At 39.4% G+C, this 19,320-nt stretch overlaps 1 protein-coding gene across 2 annotated transcripts in view; it reads right to left on the bottom strand.

The window, feature by feature from the left end:
• The window catches only part of MTMR7 (myotubularin related protein 7), a 50,635-nt gene extending 31,619 nt beyond the window's left edge, over positions 1 to 19,016 (bottom strand). Inside the window, exons 1-3 of one of the 2 annotated variants that reach the window (XM_076336320.1) lie at positions 18,802 to 19,016; positions 9,555 to 9,712; positions 959 to 1,081 (exon numbers count right to left, since the gene is read on the bottom strand). In XM_076336320.1, coding sequence (XP_076192435.1) covers positions 959 to 1,081; positions 9,555 to 9,557 — 126 coding nt within the window. In that variant the 5' untranslated portion in view covers positions 9,558 to 9,712; positions 18,802 to 19,016. The remainder of the gene's footprint in view (positions 1 to 958; positions 1,082 to 9,554; positions 9,713 to 18,801) is intronic. The other variant, XM_076336319.1, reaches the window with a different exon arrangement.
• Positions 19,017 to 19,320: the final 304 nt, after the last annotated feature.

Here is a 19,320-nt window from a genome sequence, read left to right on the forward strand (position 1 = left end):
AATCCTCACACTCCTCTTCTTGTAGTTTTGTTCTTATCTCCAGCTTCAGGGTCAAGCAGCACCTGATACATCACCTAGAGACAAAGAAGCACTTCTGGAGTGTTTCAGCTGCTCAAACATTAGCCTGGTCAAGCTATCCAAAGCTTTTTGTTTGTTTGTTTTAGTGTAAGCTAACAGTTGTCAGAAAAGAAGCTCTTTTCATCTCTCTGTACGGTGAGAAGATAAACCAGCATCAGTTAGATAAGACTAAAATGTTGGGCCTCCTCATGGGCAGAATGGTAGTCCTGATATAATTTTAAATACTGCATCAGATGAGATGAAACATTACATTAAGAATCAGGAGGGGAATAGTGGGACCAAAAGAGGATGGAGTTAATAATTAGTACAAAACTGGACAAAGGATTCATAATTAAGCTACATAAAAGACTCTCAAATGGTATGTTACCGGAGCTATATCTGTACCTATATATATACACATGCAACATATGTTATTGGTCCATCAAAATAGATAACTCAAAATGCCACATTATGCAAAAAAAACCCCAAAAACAAAAAAAACAACAAAATCACTGATCCAGCACAAGCAGTTAGGGAGAGAGGCAAGAGCTGACTGAGTCAAGGTAGTAATTCACATTCAAAGCATTTCTCCTCAGTTCTTCCTGGACCATAGGAGCAACACTGTAGTTTACAGCAGCTGTTCCTTGGTCAATCACATCTGGTATTTGTATGGTGAAGATCCTTCTACTCCTCTTACTGTGTTGCGATATCCAGAATCCATTGAAAATTTTCAAAAATTACCAGCCTGGAATTTCACATGCTCTGAAGTTATAAAAGCATCCATCTGAACTAATTTACTATGTTTAAATTGTTTTGCAAGCTATTTGCAAGTTATTTTCAAATTACCATCAATAAAGTGCCACGCACTTACAGCTAACTGAAAAAAACCCAAAATTCATACCCAGGTTTCTTTACGAGTTTCAGAAACATTCTCCACAAATATGACATGGGTAGCTGTTAAATACAAGGTCCCCAGTGCAGCTTTTCTTGAAGATAAACGATCAAGTAACCGAACGTTTTCCACCTACACAAAGAAATGACAGAGAAAAAAAAAGAAATAATTAGGCTATGACATAGCCTGCCATGGTGAGATCTCAACATCCACAGTTTGTCCATTACAAACAAAGTAAGTTCTTTTCAGTACCATATGAAATGACTATCAAAACAGTATAACTGTATGAGAAAGTATGATTATATTATGCGACCTATTTCCAGATGGACCTTAATGTTCATTTTCCCCCCTCTTGTGGTACCTCTGTATCCAAAAATCTGTTAGCAAAGACTTCCAAAGACAATTTCTCACTTGGGCTCTTTCCTGTTATCTCACCTTACCAAAACCCTGTGATAGCAAGGCAAAGCCTGGCCTTCAGCTAAACTCTAGCTCCATGTTGTCCATTCAAGCCATTCCAGAATTATCAGTGATACATAGGAAGCTAAATCAAAAAAATAATAACAAGCAGGAGGTGATAGTGGCAGTGTGTCTTTCTTCAGTGGGCCTCACTTGGGTTCCCAGGCACATCTCTGTTGACAGTTCAAAAAAATGTTTCAGCGTTTGTCCCTATGCCTCTACTAAGGCTGACAGCAGTGGTCACACCAGAAATTTTTGCCTTCAGTCGCTTTTCAATGGGAATCAAGGACTTAACACCCACTGCCCTGGCTCATTGGACACAAAATGGGTGCGCTCTCTCTGCTAGACTCCTGACAATAGGCGAGTCCCTAACACGTTATTAACTCTCAGATAACAAGCTTGTGGCTTGTACACCATTAATGTTTCGTATATGGCATGTGTCATAGGCATTTATCTGACGTTATATGGCATTTCTGACTGAGAAACTAGAACAATAAAAAAAATCAACAAGGTGGATATTCAATGGGATAAAACTCCCTAGAACAGTTAACAATTTGCTACCATAGGTTTGGTGGGTTTCCTACTACAACAATTTTAGAACTAAAATTAGTTGTTTTTCCTAAAAAACATACCTAGTTCAGACAAGTTAAACCAAGGAATGCTGATGGTCAAGATCATATAGCTTGTAGTAAATTATCAAAATGGTCTCTTCGGGTTTTATAATGTTGGAATTGTACCAGAACACATGCTTTTCATGCAAGCAGCAGCACAGATCTATGCAGCCTGCCCACTGCTGCAAAAAATCTTCAACACACTGGCTAATCTTCTCTACATCCTCTCTTCAACTCTTCACTCAAGACTTACAATTTTCTTTTATACATCTAGTTATTTTCAGGACTTGAGGCTGATAACTGTTGAAGAAATACGCCCCCATTAAAATCAAAAGGGACTAGTCTTGTGTTTGAAGTTCAGAAGCTGACTTAAATGTTGCTCCAAGAAAATGGAAAAGGGGAACAAAAAAAAAAAAAAAAACCAAACAAAAAAAAAACGAACACAGTTAAAGAAGACCTTATCACTTTTGCATTGAAATAAATATAATTTTGCACCAGTTTCCTGAAAACTAGAACTGGGTGCAACAAATATAAAGAAAAAAAGAATAAGAGGATCAGCAAAGTCAATTTGATTTTTAGTAATGCAGAGATTCTAGATTAGATTGACAGAAACTTCCTAAAATGCTCTCAGAGATGGGATGTAGCCATGTATTCTCAAAATTTTGCAGAAATAATTCCACTGAAATCACACCAGAAACAGAATGATGCCAGCACCTAAGAATTACACGTTTACAATGTGTATTCCAAATACATTGCACTATTTTAAAAATAGGTTTTAAGAAACCCTTAAAACCAAAATAAGCCAGTTTGGTAGCAAAATGCTTACAATCAAACAATTAATAAAACCAAGTCTTCTCCCTCAAGGCCAGATATAATCTGCTTTAAACAAAAATAAAACAGCTAGAAAGCATGGATAAAGTCTTCTCCCAGGACCATCTACTTCAGAGCTCATGCATTGGGGTGAGGAGGAATGGAAGAAACACAGCATTCACCCAGTTAAGCAACCAGTAGTAAGCAAAAGAGGAGATATAAAACAGCAGGGATGATACAAAATGAAGATGGAGGCAGTCCTCAACTCTAAAAAGAGCCCACAAATAACAACAACAACAAATGAGGTTTGCCTGGACAAAAAAGGTACCTACACTGCAGTCCAGCCAACAAGGACTCTGCTGTACAGGCTCTGATCGTGCACAAGGCAGTCATCACCCCCAGATACCACCCTACAAATTGAGGTAGTTTAGGCCATGAAACACAAGCAAAGTAGACATCCACTTGCTTGCTTTGAAACTGCCACCAATGGCAGGTGCACCATGCATTCGGTGAACGATTTTGTAAACAGGGAATGTCGTTCCTCATTTACTTTCTCTGTGCCACAACATGCTGTTACAGATCCTTCCCTCCATCCTCTCATTCCCAGGCTGAAGAGCCCAACTTTATGTAGTTGCAACTGTTATGGAAGCTATTCCAGACAAGCTCTTCCACACTTCTGATTATCCTACAAGAGGTCTATTTCTTGAATTCTGTTTGCACTTTTGGCCTCTTCTCAAGATTTGAGTGTACGACAGTTTTATGTAGTGGAACGGTGATGTTTGCTGTTTTGTTCTCTACGCAATTTTTAAAATTTTTCAAACATTGTTTGCTTTTTTGTCCTCTGCTGAATACAGTGGGAGTTTTATTTTTTTGTTTTAGAAATAGCAATTGTAACTCCAAGTCATGTCTGCATACATAAGTTAAGACCTCCCTATGCGTATTATTTTACGTTTATCAATGATTAATTTTGTCCATCAGTATCATGAGACATTGTTGCAAACCCCTACAGCAATCTTTAATTTCTCCTATCCTGAATAATTTAAGTACTATCAGTGAACTTTGCCACCTCTGGCATCTCCTCCCCTCCCTGTATCTTTCAAAACATTTGTAAGTTGAACATCACAGGCTCTTACAGATTCGTTGGATCTCTAGTGATGAATTCTCTCCATTGCAAAAATGAGCAATATATTCTTACTATTTGCTTCTTATTTTTTAACTGGTTATTACTGAGAGGCCCATATCTCTTACCCTATGATACTTCAGTTTCTTCAGGAGCCTTTGATGAAGGACATGCTTAAATGAATTTTGGAAGACCAACTAGCTTCTATCGAATGGTTCTCTCTCGTCCATATGTTCAGTTACTTTTTCAAAGAAATTTTAGAGATTCTGGGTTTCTCTATGAAAGCTATGCTGATTCTTCCCCTTTTTATCATACTTATCCATAAATCTAATGATTTAGAAGGGGGCCTAGGAAGTATTGCAGCTCCTACTAATTTTCTCAGATTAGGTGTCATATTTATCACCTCCATTTTTTTCAGACCAGGAAACTTTTAAGCATTACACCGTTGTTACTGGCTTGACAGTTTTGTACTCTAGTTCTTTTAACTTGCATGGATACCATCTGAACATATTTTACTGTTCATTGTTGCCAGTTTCTTCTGAAATCTCTTCTAACAATGCTTTTATTGGTGACAAATCTTCTGATATGTTCTTGACAGAGAAATATGCCAGAATGGGTATGCCCCTAAATACCTTCCCTACTTTGATCACTTACTAGTCCTGTAGATTTTCTGTCAAGACTTTACGTACTTAAAGACAGCTTGGAAATGGCTTTATTACTAGTTTTTGCCAAGTTGTTCTTCAAAATCTCTTTTGGCCTGCCTTATTTTGTTTATATATTTAACTTGTTTATGCTTTATTTTCCTCATTTAAGCACAACTTCAACTTGAAGAAAGCCCTTTTACTTTTAATAAAAGAAGTCCTTTTAATAAGAGACATCCTCTTACTCCTTCACCCTGCTGTTCGGCTATGCAAACCTTTTTTTGGTCTTTTAAAGCCTTTTTCTGGAAGTCAGCTTGCAGTGAGCTCCCATATTTAAACAATCTTCATGACTCCTATAAACATTTTAAGTTTTGCCTCTCTTTCTTTTTAAACAGTTTTCACATTCTTATGTAGTTTCCTCTTTGAAGTTAAACATTGCCATGGGAGATTTTTTCCCCTTTTGTTTGCTATTTCAAGAATACTGCATCTAAGTACGTTAGTTGCTGTCACACAGAGGTTTTAGCTGTATTTTGAACCAGGTTTTTCTGTCACTGCTTAAGACCAGGTCCTAGAGTTATTTAGAATTACTTAGAATTACTTTCTTTTTTTCAAGATAAACAAATAGCCTATGTATAAGCAATCATTTACAAAACCTAAAATTTTACTCAGAATCACCCCCCAGCCCATTTACGCAATCTCAGTTTGGTAAACGATGTCTCCCATTGTTATTGCATTTCCCGCCTTCATGCCTGTTTGATCTTGTCTAGGTTGTCAAAGGCAATGCCACCATTTAAGTAGGACAGTTGATACTACAGTCCTAATACTGTACTGCAGTCCTGTGGTGCTACAGTTCTACTTTTCTTATTTAGCCTTGTAATTTCAATCTGTAGGGACTCTTTGGTTTTGTGACATAGTTAATCTATGAGATTTGACTCTAAGTTTTCTTCAAGACAAAAAAAACCTGCTCTTTGACAGGCATGACTTTACCTGTCTTTCCCATGTAATTTGTCACTGATATTAGCCTGTCATGTTGATTATTTTCCTTCCACTAAGTTTTTAATGTGTCTGTTACATCAACATTCTCATTTATAACCAGTAACTCTAGTTTTGACACTTTTTTCCCCAGACTTTTAATATTTGTACAGAAACAGATATATTTGGTCCAATTGTCTGTTTCTTTGCTCTGGTTAAGGGGAGCTCTTGGCAGTTTCTATTTATTTAAGAATATTGAATTTTTCGTACTGACAGATTTTTTTGTGACACAGCACAGCATCCAAAATGTCATATGTTTTCTGCATCTTAACAAGAGCTTCTCAATTCTTCAGTACTTCAGTGTGGCTAAGTACAACTCAGAATGAGCTCTCCTACTAGGCTCACCAAGGAAAAAGTACTGTTTGTGAGACAATGCAGCGGACTGAATTTTTAGCTAGCCCTTATTTCTGCTGACCTCGAAGAGTACAGTAAGAGTCAGTTAAAATTAGTGAGAACCTCAAAATTTGGCTCAATAAAAATTAGCATCATTCGTTGATTAACCTTGCCCAGTTCTCACTTGATAGGTCAATCTGTGATTGTAGTATGAGAAAAATAAAGCAGGTTTCCTAATAACTTGCCTCATGAACCACCTTATCATATCTAACATCATTTCCAAAGGGAAAGGGAACTGCTTAAGTCTAAACTTTACCTGCATTCAAATCCACTATTCTGATTTATAGTGAATAAGTGGCATGAGGTGCCTTCAGGAGCAGTAAGGGTCTCTAAGCTCTCAGGAGCTCGTTGTAAAAACTCTCTGCATAACCCCCTGCATGGATTTACATGGTTTTCATCTGAGCTCCGTATGTGTTTCTTCTGCCTAGTTTCCAGTTACTCAAACTTTCTGAAAAAGCAGTATATTTCACCCATGGGGGGGGGGGGGGAGAAGTAAAATAGAGCTAGCCTCAGACTTAGATTTCATTCTGCTGATCAAAGGATTCAAAGAAGGAGCCTTCTTTCTTCTTCTCCACCCTCCCAATCAGGAAAAGAAAGCCAAGTCAAACAGTGTCTTTAAATGGTCTAGAGGGAACAGGAATACATTCATTTCCACACAAGAGGAACACACGTTGCAATAGTGCTTTGGAAGAAGCTGAGTTTTTCTATCTAAAAAGCAACAGCATGCTGAGAAATCAGCATTAATAGTAAAAAAAATTAAATTCAATATCAGAAAAAGACACTGTAGTAATTTGTCTCCTGCTTTTTCTCCAAAAAGTGCTCCATTTTTTTCATCAAAACTATTGCAGACTTTATTAGATAACCTAAGAAATCATGTATGTACTGACACACGTCAGGAAAAAGCATATACACCATGCACATGTGCTTTGCCTAAAATGAACAGCTGGTGGGAGAGACGAGATCAGAAAATACCAGGTAAAGAATAAAAAAGAGCAAAATCAGCCTGTAAAGCTGAGAGCTGGAAGAGCTCAAGGAGCAAAAAAGAAAGCATTAGCCAAGCCAGTCTGGAGAGTGGCATCTAAGTAAAAACTTCAATAATTTATTTGAAGCTGTTGCCCCTGTCATTTATTTTTGCCTGATGACTGTGGTTGTCTAGGCTTAAAGAAAAGACTGCCAAGAGATTTATTTCAATGATTACAACCCCTTACATGGGGATATATAAAGTTGGCCAGAAACTCTATTTTCAATGCAACACAGATGACAGAAAAAAGGAGGCAAAAATAGACGTTAAAGAGAATGCAGATTAAGAACAGATGGAAGGCACTTTTTACTCAGAGAATAAACATGACAGATGACTTATGAACAAGGTTGCTAGGAGGCCATTCAAGAAAAAGATGTCATATTAGCGAAAAGCATGGGTCAAAGCTTTATTCAGGCACAACTCCCACCAGTTTCAATGGGACTCCCACCTAAGGAAGAATGGCAAAGATATGACCCTGAAAGTGTTCAGAAAAGTTGGCGTGCCAAAATGTTATTCCTAAAAATATCTGTGTACCCCAATTTGTTTTCACTTTCAGTATAGATTACTTCTTGAATAAGCTCTGACTGCATGGCCTGTTTTTAAATGCTTCTTGAATATGCTACCTTCATTCTCACTTCTTTAATGTGTATCGGTATCTCCAAACACATGGCAGCATCATAAAAAAATGCAGAAGTTACTGCTGCCTTTTCATGCTGTTCATAACTGCACATGGGAAAGCTCCTTCAGATGCAGGATCAGTTTTGACTGTGAACTCAGACTCTAGTAGGGAAAGGAGAGAGAAGCAAAGCTGTACAGCAGATTGGTCAGACTGGAAAAAACTATGCCTTGGAGCAAAACCTCAGTCCCACGCCTCTCCACATCGTTTTGCTTCCTGACACAACACCACTGGTGTACAGCAGGGAGGTGCTACATGAGACAAAACGGTCTCTACTGTAGGATTTTCAAATAAAACCAAGTCTTGAATCAGGAAAAAACATCTCAGAGAGTTTTATTCTCACTACACAGGTTTTCGGTCTGTGTGTTTGCTTCCCATCTATTAGCTAAACCTGAAGTAGAAGATACTTTAACTGCCAGTTCTGCCATGTTAATCGCCGAGCTGCCCGTTACAATTATCACTGTGCATCTGGAAGGAGAACACAAGCAGAAAAACCTATCTGGCAGCCAAGAATAAAATAGCTCTGCTCCCATGTATCACCAAGTGCTCCCCGCTCCTTTAGGAGGAACCGTTACTAATTCCTCTAATTCCTTATCACAAAAAAGGAAGAAAGGCCAAAAAACCCTCCCAGCCAGGACAAAGCTGCTAATTAAAGGTAAGCAAGGAAAGTCCTAGCTCAGGCCACATCCTCAGGAGCTTCTCTGTTGTTCAGCCAGTTAAAATTAATTGCTCTACAACAAAAGCCTGTCGAAGCATTTTCCAGATAAAAGCTGATCAAGTAACTTGACATTTGACTGTACGAAGGAGTTTCAGTGATTCTTCAAGGGCAAAGAAAGACCGCTTTCACAATGGTCTATGCTGCTGAAAAGGTTGACCCAAAGCCAAGGAACGGGGCCGGGCCTCCGTTGTTAGTGGCACCCATGTAGCCCTAGAAAGGCTTCTTCTTGTCCACCCAGGTCTTCATCTTCCCTTGGGCACCTAGACTGCCCGGGGATTTCAGCTGCCTTCCCTACTCACCTCGTGATGTTACACATGTGAGTAAAAGCAAGAAGAAACCGAATCCTGGGAATTACTGACAGGACTCTGGCTTCAGCACTGCAGGCATGCAAAAGCTAAGGGAAGAGCTTGTGCAAGCCAAAAGCCTGAGCCTAATGAGAAAAAAGGAGCACAGCTGCTATGGTTTGAGGCCAAGTGGAATATCTGAGCTTTCTTCACCCTGGTTGACCCCAGCTATCCATGTGTTTAGCACAATTCCTGAGAGTGAAAAAATACAACATGCAAAAGACCAAATGCTATTACAATTTTTTTCACACAAAGATACTGTAGTGTTGTGTTCATTAAACAAAATATACAGTAAGTGATCTTTTTGCATAATCTTGGAACAAGAATAAAGGAAAACCGAATTGCCAATTGATGCTGCCATTTAATGTGGTTTCTACTCTATTTCATAAGAATCATGAAAACTGTAGTTGATCCATGTAACTTTTTTATATTTCCGTCTCTGAAAAGATTCCCAAGTGCAGTAAAATAACGCACAATCAATCTGTAACACGGAGTCAGATGGTTGCATGTGTCAAAAGAATCAACCAAAGCCAAAAATACCAAAATTATTAAACTTAAGTAAAGACACTTTAAGCTCTACATTGTAAAAAGTTTCCTCAGGGCAAACCTGAGGATGGGGGAAAATATTCAAGAAAAACCTAAGCAATCTTACTGGAAAAGAGCTGAAAAAAATTATAAGGAATGACTTGTAATGTTAGTAAGACAGTGAAAAAATTACCTAACAATTTGGATTAAAAAAACCCTATTGTCTGCTAAGATCTATAAAAACTGGGAGGTCCGTACCATATTATCAGATATAGCTGAGGAGCAGTTGTATCATTGATGCAGTGAACAGCAACTTATTACAAGTGTATATAGGATTGCAATGTGGTGTCAACATTGCAACACAAAGCTCTTCCATAATGTGTTTCCTCTTCCAGTCCATACTAGATCCCATTTATCTAGAAAAGGAGAAAAGAGCAAATGAGGAATTTCCTAACTTTTCTGTGTGTTCTATTAAAAACCCTACCGAACAGCTTTAATTTAGGAAAAAAAGTGCTTCCTCAAGTCAGTAAATCTTACTACATTTGCCAAAATTGTTTAGATTTAGTTCTGAAAAAATATACAGAAAATTATTGTATTGCTCACAGCAGTAAGCTGGAGTAGGGAGAAAGAATTCTGCATGCAGCCAAGGGACACTGAAAATAAATGTACGTTTAAATTCCTCCATTTGATACAGGCTGCTCCATTGCATGTTCAAAATTATGCCCTGTTCAGCAGTCTACTTTAGAGCAGCAGTACCAGGCCATTTCAGCTGTGCCAGCCACAAAAGATTTGCATTAAAGATGGGTTTGTAGGACTCCCTTTTCTCATGGTAGGATCTGGCTTTCTCAGCAGAATACACCTGCACACCAGGGAATGTCAGTGTGTATTTTCTGTTGCAAACAGATCATTCCTTTAGCTTACAGACACTGATAGATCAAATACCACCCACTCGAGTCCACTAACAGCAGGCTTAGAGATTCCAGCCCTGACCGCTCCAAAGCCAAACTTCCCAAATCCTCTGCTCCAACCTCAGTCTCCTACTATGCATAAACAGAAATCAAAGAGTACCCTGCAGACATGCTGTCTTAATGATTTTCAGTACCATTTTTTAAGTGCAATAAGTTTGAGAGTTACTGGTTTAGACACGGATACCAAAACAGCAAATTAAAGTATGTGGCTATCCATGTTTTTTAGAGCTTGTTTTATGACTTTATCCAGCTGCCTCTTTATTGAGGGTCATATTATTGAAAATATGAAAGTCTGGCATAGAAAATCCAAAGGAGGTCTGCCAATTCCAGGATTAGGAAAATATTTATATTATTATGGACTTAACAGAGCAATCTAAATCTAAAAGGAATAGACACAAAACTAGAAACCTAAAGACAAACTACCTTTCCAATTAATACAATGAGTCAGTATAGGGATCTCACAAGGGAGAAAGTGCCTTCCCACTCACACGATGTGGGAAAAACAAGGTATTTAGAGAAAGACTTGATTTAAAAAAAAACAAACCACAACACTACAACCAAAACAGAAATAAAGTGCATATTGGAAACAGGCATATATATGAAAATCAAGTTTCAAAAGTGAAAAAGCATTCAGAATAGAAGGGTCCTAATGCTAAGGGGAATGTAAAATAAAGAAAACCAAGTGAAAATAGAACCAAAACCATAAAAGACAAAATGCTAGATCCTGAGTCTTTTCAAGCCAGAGGAATTCTTTCATTGCCTTAAATGACCTTTGGATTAGGACCACTGGGTCCATCAGTGTTCATGCATCAAGACATAAATTTGGAAGCATCTTCCCAGATGGATCATGCTTTCCCTCACTTCCCTTTACATCGCCTGTTAGTTAGTATTCTGAATCAGATGTTTTGGTTACAAAATTAGAAGCACCACTAGTCTGATCTAGTAAAACAGCTCCTCTGCTCACTTGGTAAGTCATTCACCCCACAAAGGTCAGTATGTTTCTGGGCTCACTGTAGATGAGATATAACCAGTAAACATTGAATAGCTATTATATAAATGGGCAACTATCCTACAGACTCTTACTACTACACAGGCACAGAGTTTTGAGATGATGAATATATGACATGTTTTAACAGCTTTACCTGTTTCACGTGACACTTCCAATGGGATGACCAAAGATTAAGAACAGAGATGGATGAAGAGGACCAAAAGTGATTTTCTATTTCTTCATTATACATTCAAGAGAATGTATATTAATATACCAGTATGAGAAATATGACTCACATTACAGAAGAGAGAAAACAGATCTAAGAGTAGTGAACAGATGAAGTTGATCATTATAACAGAAAATGAAGAAGGTATTAATGCCAAGTTTCAGTATCTTATTTAAGTAATAAGTTAGAAGTTTATGCACATGAAGAATAAATGGTGAATGGAGACTGTGAATCTAGTCTAATGAGATTCTGGAAATTCCTTTAACTATGTCCATGGAACCTTTGTTCTTAAATTATATACCTAATGCTAAATAGTAAAAATCTCATCACATAAGTAGTGATGCCCAAAAGGCAAAAACAAACAGAAGACAAAACCAATGCAAACTTCACCCAAATAAACAGAAAAGTGAAATTTCAGCTGAAACTGCACTCCGAAGTTTTAGTTCTAGTCTTCTGTAACAAACAAGTTACTTGAAAAACCACAGTGGCGTACAATCTTCTAGATAATATTTCATTATGTTGCCAATAGAAAAATTGCGACCCACTTTAACAAAATAGGATCGTTATGGAACATGCAGCAATTTTACCTGTGCCACCTACTCCAAGCTCAAAGAAAAGGGAGAAAAGTGTGATAATGTTGTGATATTTTGAAATTCCAGCAGCAGGATGTAGGGTTGTACTGCCTCACCAGAATAACATTATTGGGCCAAACACGTCTGTAATACAAATCAATTTTGCACAGGTAACAAAATTAGGGAAAGAGAATGGCACAGAAAACTTCATGACTGTGGTGTGCTGCTGTGTGAATCTGCCAAGGCTGGTTTGGCTCCTTGCCCTAGGCAATGCACAGCCAGTGCCTGTGTGACAAATAGAAACAGTCAGTGCCTTGGATCACTCTGGCTTAGTTTTTTCTTACCCCTCCAGAATGTCCCTGTTGGTGCAAAACGAGGTTCAGCCTGGTACATTAAATCTAAAATCTATCTATATTGGAGGCATTTCCAGGGCAATCACAATGAATGAAATATTTTATTTATTCACATTAAAATTCCAGCAAAGTAAAAGATAGGTGCAACTAATGGAAAATATAGTAACTATGGATGAAAATGTCTTCTGTTCCAGTATGAAAGATTACACCTTCCAAAGTTTTTCACTTTGGACGAAGAATTTTTCACTGTTTAATAATAGCAACACTTCATTTTGAAAACTTCAGTGCAACATTTCACAACTTGAAATTTCATCTGCTCACCCCTACTTTGATAGACTCCCATCCCTTTGACAGCCCTCCCAGAGAGTTGGTACCCTGAAAACCGTGAGCACCCTGAAGCTCAGAAGTGAGACTTGCAACTCCAAGCTCTAGAAAGGGGAGTTTTGTGGTGGGGGAGGGAGAAGCTTCAGCTCTACCAGATGGAGACCAAATTAGTGTCCTAACAGTGAATAAGCCTTATTACCTGAGTTTCCAGGTTCCTGGTTTCACAGGGTGAACCAAAGTTCTCAAATCCACAGCCAAATGCAAGTGTCCCAGAACTTTGAGATGTGCTGGTTTGGTGTGGGCTGTGAGAGCTGCAGGACGTTGACTGTGGACCCAGGAACCAAGAGCTAGCTATGGTTACATCTCCAGTTTGCAGAACTGACCTAGGACTGTGGAGCTCAGAAACCCCAAAGTCTCCAATTTCACCGCTGACTTGAAGGAAGGACAGTTCTCAGATCCCCAGTAATCTCCTTGGTAGGCAGCCAGGAAAACAGGCAAATTTTCATCAGAACCCTGCTGATGCTTTCACAGAACTTCAGCCACAATAGTCTTCTGTGACTCATTTTGGTATGGTAAATAAGAACATGTCAATTTAAAATTATTGAATTGAAAAGTTCCTGGTAAGGAAAAATAAAATTTTAAGAGCTGAAGAATGGAAAGAAGATGGAGTCCAACAGAAATCCAAGCCCACATCACCTAGATATCCACTGCAGTTCCTATTTTAATTTTATCCACCTCCAGTCTTGAATGCCAAACCACAGAACGCTTTTCAGCATAGGGTGTTATAAAGCTCATTTGCATTAAATTTATCATTTGTGCTCAAAGTTCCACAGCACAAAGATGGCATAAATGGAACCCAAAGAAAACTAAATTGCATTCTAAATCGGGAAGGTTTATTAACAAGAAAAAAATCTGTAATGCACAAAATCAGAGTTAAAAGTATCCAAAATTAGTGTAGATGTTTTAATGCATCACTTTGAGTATAAGCAGTCAAGTAGAATAACATATTTGAAGTAATTAAATGTGTCTGGCCCCAAAATAGGTTAAACATTTCCTAACCGTGATGTAAAGTTAGAAAACAGTTATGGAATCAGAAAGCACCAGCTGAGCTGTAAGGTGCACTGCTCTAAGCTGTATACTTAGAAGAAAGAACAGAAAAGTGAATACTGTCCACCTTTACACAACACTTGAAAAGCAGAAAATCAACTTGGCACTCAGAAGAGGTTGCAGTAAAGTGTCTACTGTAAGCTGATGACCCAAAACACCAATAAAAGGCAAGGGCCATGCCGGCCTCACCTCCTCTGCCTTTCCTAAGCAGCAAACTAAATAAAAGTTTAGCTAAGAGCTAGGACCGTTACGGCGAAGTGCCTGTGGCACTCCATTCCCTGGCTTGTAGGGGAAACAACCAGCCCACATCCCCAGGTGGTTCCTGATACTGCCTCAGGACTGCTGCCACCTTCCTACATCACTGAAGTGAAATAGAAATTTTCAAAAAAGAACGGTAGCCTGAATAAGGAGAACTTAACTATATCACCTCCTATCTCAATGGAAGGCACACAAAGAGCAATGGTAGAAATGCCAGCTTAGCTTAAAAATAGGCGGAGATCCAGCAACCCAGCAGATGTAGTTGGAGAGTGAAGATTAGGCTTGCTGGGTTCAATTTTGCCATTGACCTAGATGAGCACCTGGACAAATTTTTTGCCATTTACACGTGTCATATATAAAGTGGATGTAAATGATACGGGTTTCCTGACGGAGACATTGGAAAAATTTACTTGTATTATAAAGCTTTTTTAATGAAAAGGAAGAACTATGGAAAGGAAAATAGACTGAAAACAAAAGGAAACAACACTCATTTATACATGCTGGAAATTTGTTTTGGAAAGCAGTACATCTGGTAGAAAGATTTGTCATTATCATGAGAAATGGCAGCGTATCTTAAATTCTGCCTGAGAAAGGGATCATTGAAAGGAAATACCTCACCATCACAAAAATGAAAGTACTCGAGCAACTCAAGTCATCCCAAGTATTGTGTTAACAAGAGATACTGAGCCAAATGAATTTCTGGGCTAACTCCACTGAAGACAGCTGTTACACCAGGGATAAATCTGATGTATTCTTTATTATAAGAAGGCCATTCAGTAGGCCTGCTGCCAATATACAAAGACAAATGACACAGAACAGTGGTAAATAAAATAAAGCACCCGATTAGCAACAGTGCATGAAGTCCCCCTATGAAGTAAACATATCTTCAGAGCTCTTTATCTGTCAACCTGTCCATGGCCAGACATATCTCTATACACGTTAACAAGATGTGCTTCTAGTCTGTGCAGAAGTATTGCTTATTCATTTTTTATAACTGTTCTGAGCAGTTTGTCACATTTAGGGTTTTGGCAGTTATCCTAAACTATCTTGCTGCTCAATCCATACTCATGGCAGCAGTGATTTTACTAATTTTTAAGTTTTAAAAGATTACTGGAGTTATATATAATTCTGTTTAGCAAGGAGTGACTCTTAGCAACTCTTAAATGTACTCAAATTACAGCCTTCACACATAGGATGACATTTACTTTGTGAAAACATCATTACTGCATATGTATGTATGTATATGCACACATCATGCACGCACTCTGTGTTCTACCACTAGTATAACGATAGAACAATAGCGTTCAGTACATAAAATAGCGTGTTAGGGACTTGGCTATCCAGAAGGTCCAGGAAAGGTCCATAGGGAATACCATTTCAAAAAAAAAATGAAGAAAAGCAGTTGTGTCTAACTGTCAAGAGGCCTGGTTTCTATTTCTGCTATTGACTTGCTACTTTTACTTGCTAAGAAGAGACAGCAGTTAAATTCTTCAGAACCAAACTTGAAGGTATCATGTCTTTTGGTGAAAGAGTAGGCAATGTATCATTAGCAAAATTATGTAGCTATATCAACAGCACGTGAAAGAACAGGACTGTTGAGCAGGTGGATACACACAGTCTGTTGGGAAAGAACCAGAATGGCTTTTACAGTGGGGAATCCTGCCAAAGTCCTGTGATGCTGCCACAAAGCACATGGGTAAAGGTGACCCAGAGGACATAATATATTTAGAGTTCCAAAAAAGCTTTTGACAATGGAAGGTTAATAGAAGAACTAAGTTGCCATGGTATTGGAGGAAAGGTCCATTTACAGACAAAGCTGGTTAAAGGACAGGAAGTAAAGATTAGGGCTTAATTGCCTCTTTTCAGGATGGAGACAACTCAACAGTGAAGTCCTACAAAGTCCAGTGCTGGGACTGGTTTTATTCAACTTTCTCAGTGACCTGAAGAAAAGAATAAACAGTGAAATCTGCAAGTCTGTGGATGATCATAAGCTGTCTTAGATAGCCAAATGCTTTATCTGTGGCACAAAACCTCCAGAAGAGCCTTGCAAAACAGAGCGTGTGGGCAAAAGAGACACAGAAGAGCTTCAACACAGATAGACACAAAGTGGTGTACCTACAGGAAAAACAACCTAAACCATATCTACACAACCATGGACTCAGAACTGATAGTTACCACACAGGAAAGAGGTCTTGGGGTCATTGTTGACATTTCTCTGAAATTATCAGAATCTGGCGGGTTGTGATCAAGATTTACAGTGAAGGCATGGATAAGGTGAACATGGAACTGTTATTCACCAAATCCTTGAAGCTAGAAGCAGGGCGTATGGAATGAAACTACTAAGAACTTTTTAACAGGTAGAAGAAAGTAATTTTTTTGTACAGCCATGATCTTCTGGAACTTGCTTCCATGCTGGCTGTGGAGGCAGAGGGTGTCAGCATGTTTAGAAGGAGCTTTGGCAAACTCACACAGAGAGATCCATAGACACTAATTAAAATAGGAAGGGTTGGACCCTAATACAACTGTGGATGCTGAGAAGGTGCAGAATGTGGCCAGGTTTACATGCTCTCCTTCTGCCACTGTCAGACACAGAGTACTGACCTAAATGAACTACTGGTCCAACTGATATGTAATTTCTTTCTGCTTTTTTATGACAGTTATATCAGATTTATTTTAATATTTATGAGCCATCACTAACTACAGTTATATTTCAATCAAAATAAAAAACAATTGCCAACTCCTAATGGACATCATGTAATATAGACCTTTTTTACTGCCTTTTGAAGGAAAAGCTTTTACTTGGGGCAGGAATTTTGTTTTCAGATATTATTAAGTTTATTCATTTTCTACATGGGATTTATCTTGATTTTCCATGTGGCTGGGTTTGTAAATCAAGGAAAGTGTCATTATTCTGAGATTAATACCTTTAAAGAGTAGGGCAGCTGCTTGTCAGATTTCTCTCAGGACAAAACTGGATGGAGTCAGGAAATGTGCTACCAGAGACTACCACATGATACAGTGAGAATATTCCTATATTCACATAGCTTTCCCTTACCTATTTTTACATTGCTGGCATTGGAAATCATTTAACATTAAATTCCAAATTATCAAAAACAAATTTGGTAAAAACAAAACCAAAAAAAACCCCAACACTCTTCTGGTGACTGATTCTAAGCTGAGGTTTTTTGAGCAAACAAATCAAAGATATCAATTCTGCTAGGTAACCGGAGGTACACTGACTTGACAGTGTATTTAGGAGTAACTGGAGAGATGAAGTATTTCAATACCGACTCATGTTGAATGTTCTGGGTTTTCTACATTTATGTAAGAAATTTTAAAGGATTTTTGCATCACTTGTACCTTCAAATCATGCCTTCTAAACTGCTTTATTATATTAGAGAGATAACTATTAGCATAGCTATAACGTAAGGGAATGCCAGGAACCAAGACTGCAGAATCACCTCGCACTGAGTAAGATTTTCAGTGTCTTGAGCCATCAGTACAGTGCCTTCCTACAGCTGTTCGATACAGAAATGGGTTTTACATATGCACAGTAACATTTTAAGGACTTGCTTGTAGAAAAGCTAACAGACAAGCTTCCATTGCCTGCAACAGGGACTTGCCCGGGCCTTCCATTCACAGCAAATATAACCATTTATTTTTAGGATTTGTTCTACCCTTAATTTGTTTTCACTATTTTCCTCATTCGTGCTTTCAGCGTTCTTCAGCTAACAGTCAGAAACATCTGTTCAGACAACTTTCACTCATCGTTTCCTACCTGCAGTAGGACACATTCTTACTATTCTGATATTCTTCCTTCCCACAGAGGCAGATAATAGATTATGAAATGAGATGAGAGGAAAGGCAGTCGTTATAAAGGTCTATCTTCTTAATACATCTGCAGCTTAGCACCTAAAGGCCCAAAAATCTAGCTGAAGTACGAAGAGCCCCTAATGTAAAATTCATGTCATCATACTAGATAATGATAATAAACAAATAGGCACAAATCAAACACAAATAACTTCTTAATTGCAGGGGTTTGGGTACATAAATAAATAAATAAATAAATAATATGAAAATATATCCCACCCCCACTTCAAATTAACATATTGCTCAGGTTCATTTTTATGATTCTTTTTGATGTAAGTTTTCTGTGTATCAAAACTGTACCCTCTTTTTTAGAGCAAGATGGCAATTTTGTTAACAAATACAGGCCTCATGCTTAGAAAGCTGTATAAAAAGAACGACTACGCTGGCCAAATGTCGGTAGACAAACGCTGAACAAATTCATCACCAGGTCTGAAATACTGGGGTAAACTAAAGGCACCCGAAAAGCAGATAACACACCTCTCATTTTGGATACCTACAACTCATGGACAGCGTCTGCGTTACCAGAACGGACTGAATAAAAGGCACTTAAAACGCCCGACAAATCCTCAGCCCACATCGCAAAACAACGCGTTCACCTCCCGGCGTATTCGGGCGGGTTTCACAGCTCACCGGCTGAAAAAAACCCCGCAGCAGCTACAGAGCAGGCACGGGCTGGCTGTGCACCGCCTTACGCCCGCAGGGCTGCGGCTAAAGCCTCCTTTCAGCTGAAGCAGAAGCCGGCAGGAAAGGCGGCGGGGACGCTGCCGCGGCCGGGGGCCCCGGGCGGCCTCTCCCCGCCGGCCCCGGCCCGGCCCCGGTGCCCGCCCGCCGGGACCCACCTTGGGCATCCGGATGTGCTCCATGGCGGCGACGCCCGGCCGAGCTCCTCATGCACCTCCCGCAGCCGGCAGGGAGGCAGCCGTACGCACCTGGCCTCTCTCCTGTTTTCTCCTGCCGGCCCTGCTTTTAAAAAAAATACTTCTTTTTAATGATATATTTTTATTTTATTTTTCCCAGCGTTTTCCGGCGCAAGTAGGAAGGAAAAAGGGAGGGTTTATTCAAAGCAGATAATGTGCCCGTGTTTCGATGCTGGCAGGTCAGTGGCTGGCTCCACCTCCCCGGCAGCTGCCATGCTGCCCCGGCGGCGGGGATGCTCCGCGCCTGCCGGGCCCGGGCCCGGCCCCGGCCCCGGCCCCGGCCCGCGGGGACCCTGGTCCCCGGCGGCGGCTTGCTCCCCCGAGCACCGAAAGGCGCAGCCTGGAGGTGGCTCTTCAGCGGTTTGCCGTCTTATCTAAATTGCAGCGCTCTGTCCTTCCTTTCAGGGAAGATAAGATCAGAAACACAAAAGGGGGCTCTGT

This window comes from Aptenodytes patagonicus, chromosome 4 (assembly GCF_965638725.1).
Source record: "Aptenodytes patagonicus chromosome 4, bAptPat1.pri.cur, whole genome shotgun sequence".
Classification (NCBI taxonomy): Eukaryota; Metazoa; Chordata; class Aves; order Sphenisciformes; family Spheniscidae; genus Aptenodytes; species Aptenodytes patagonicus.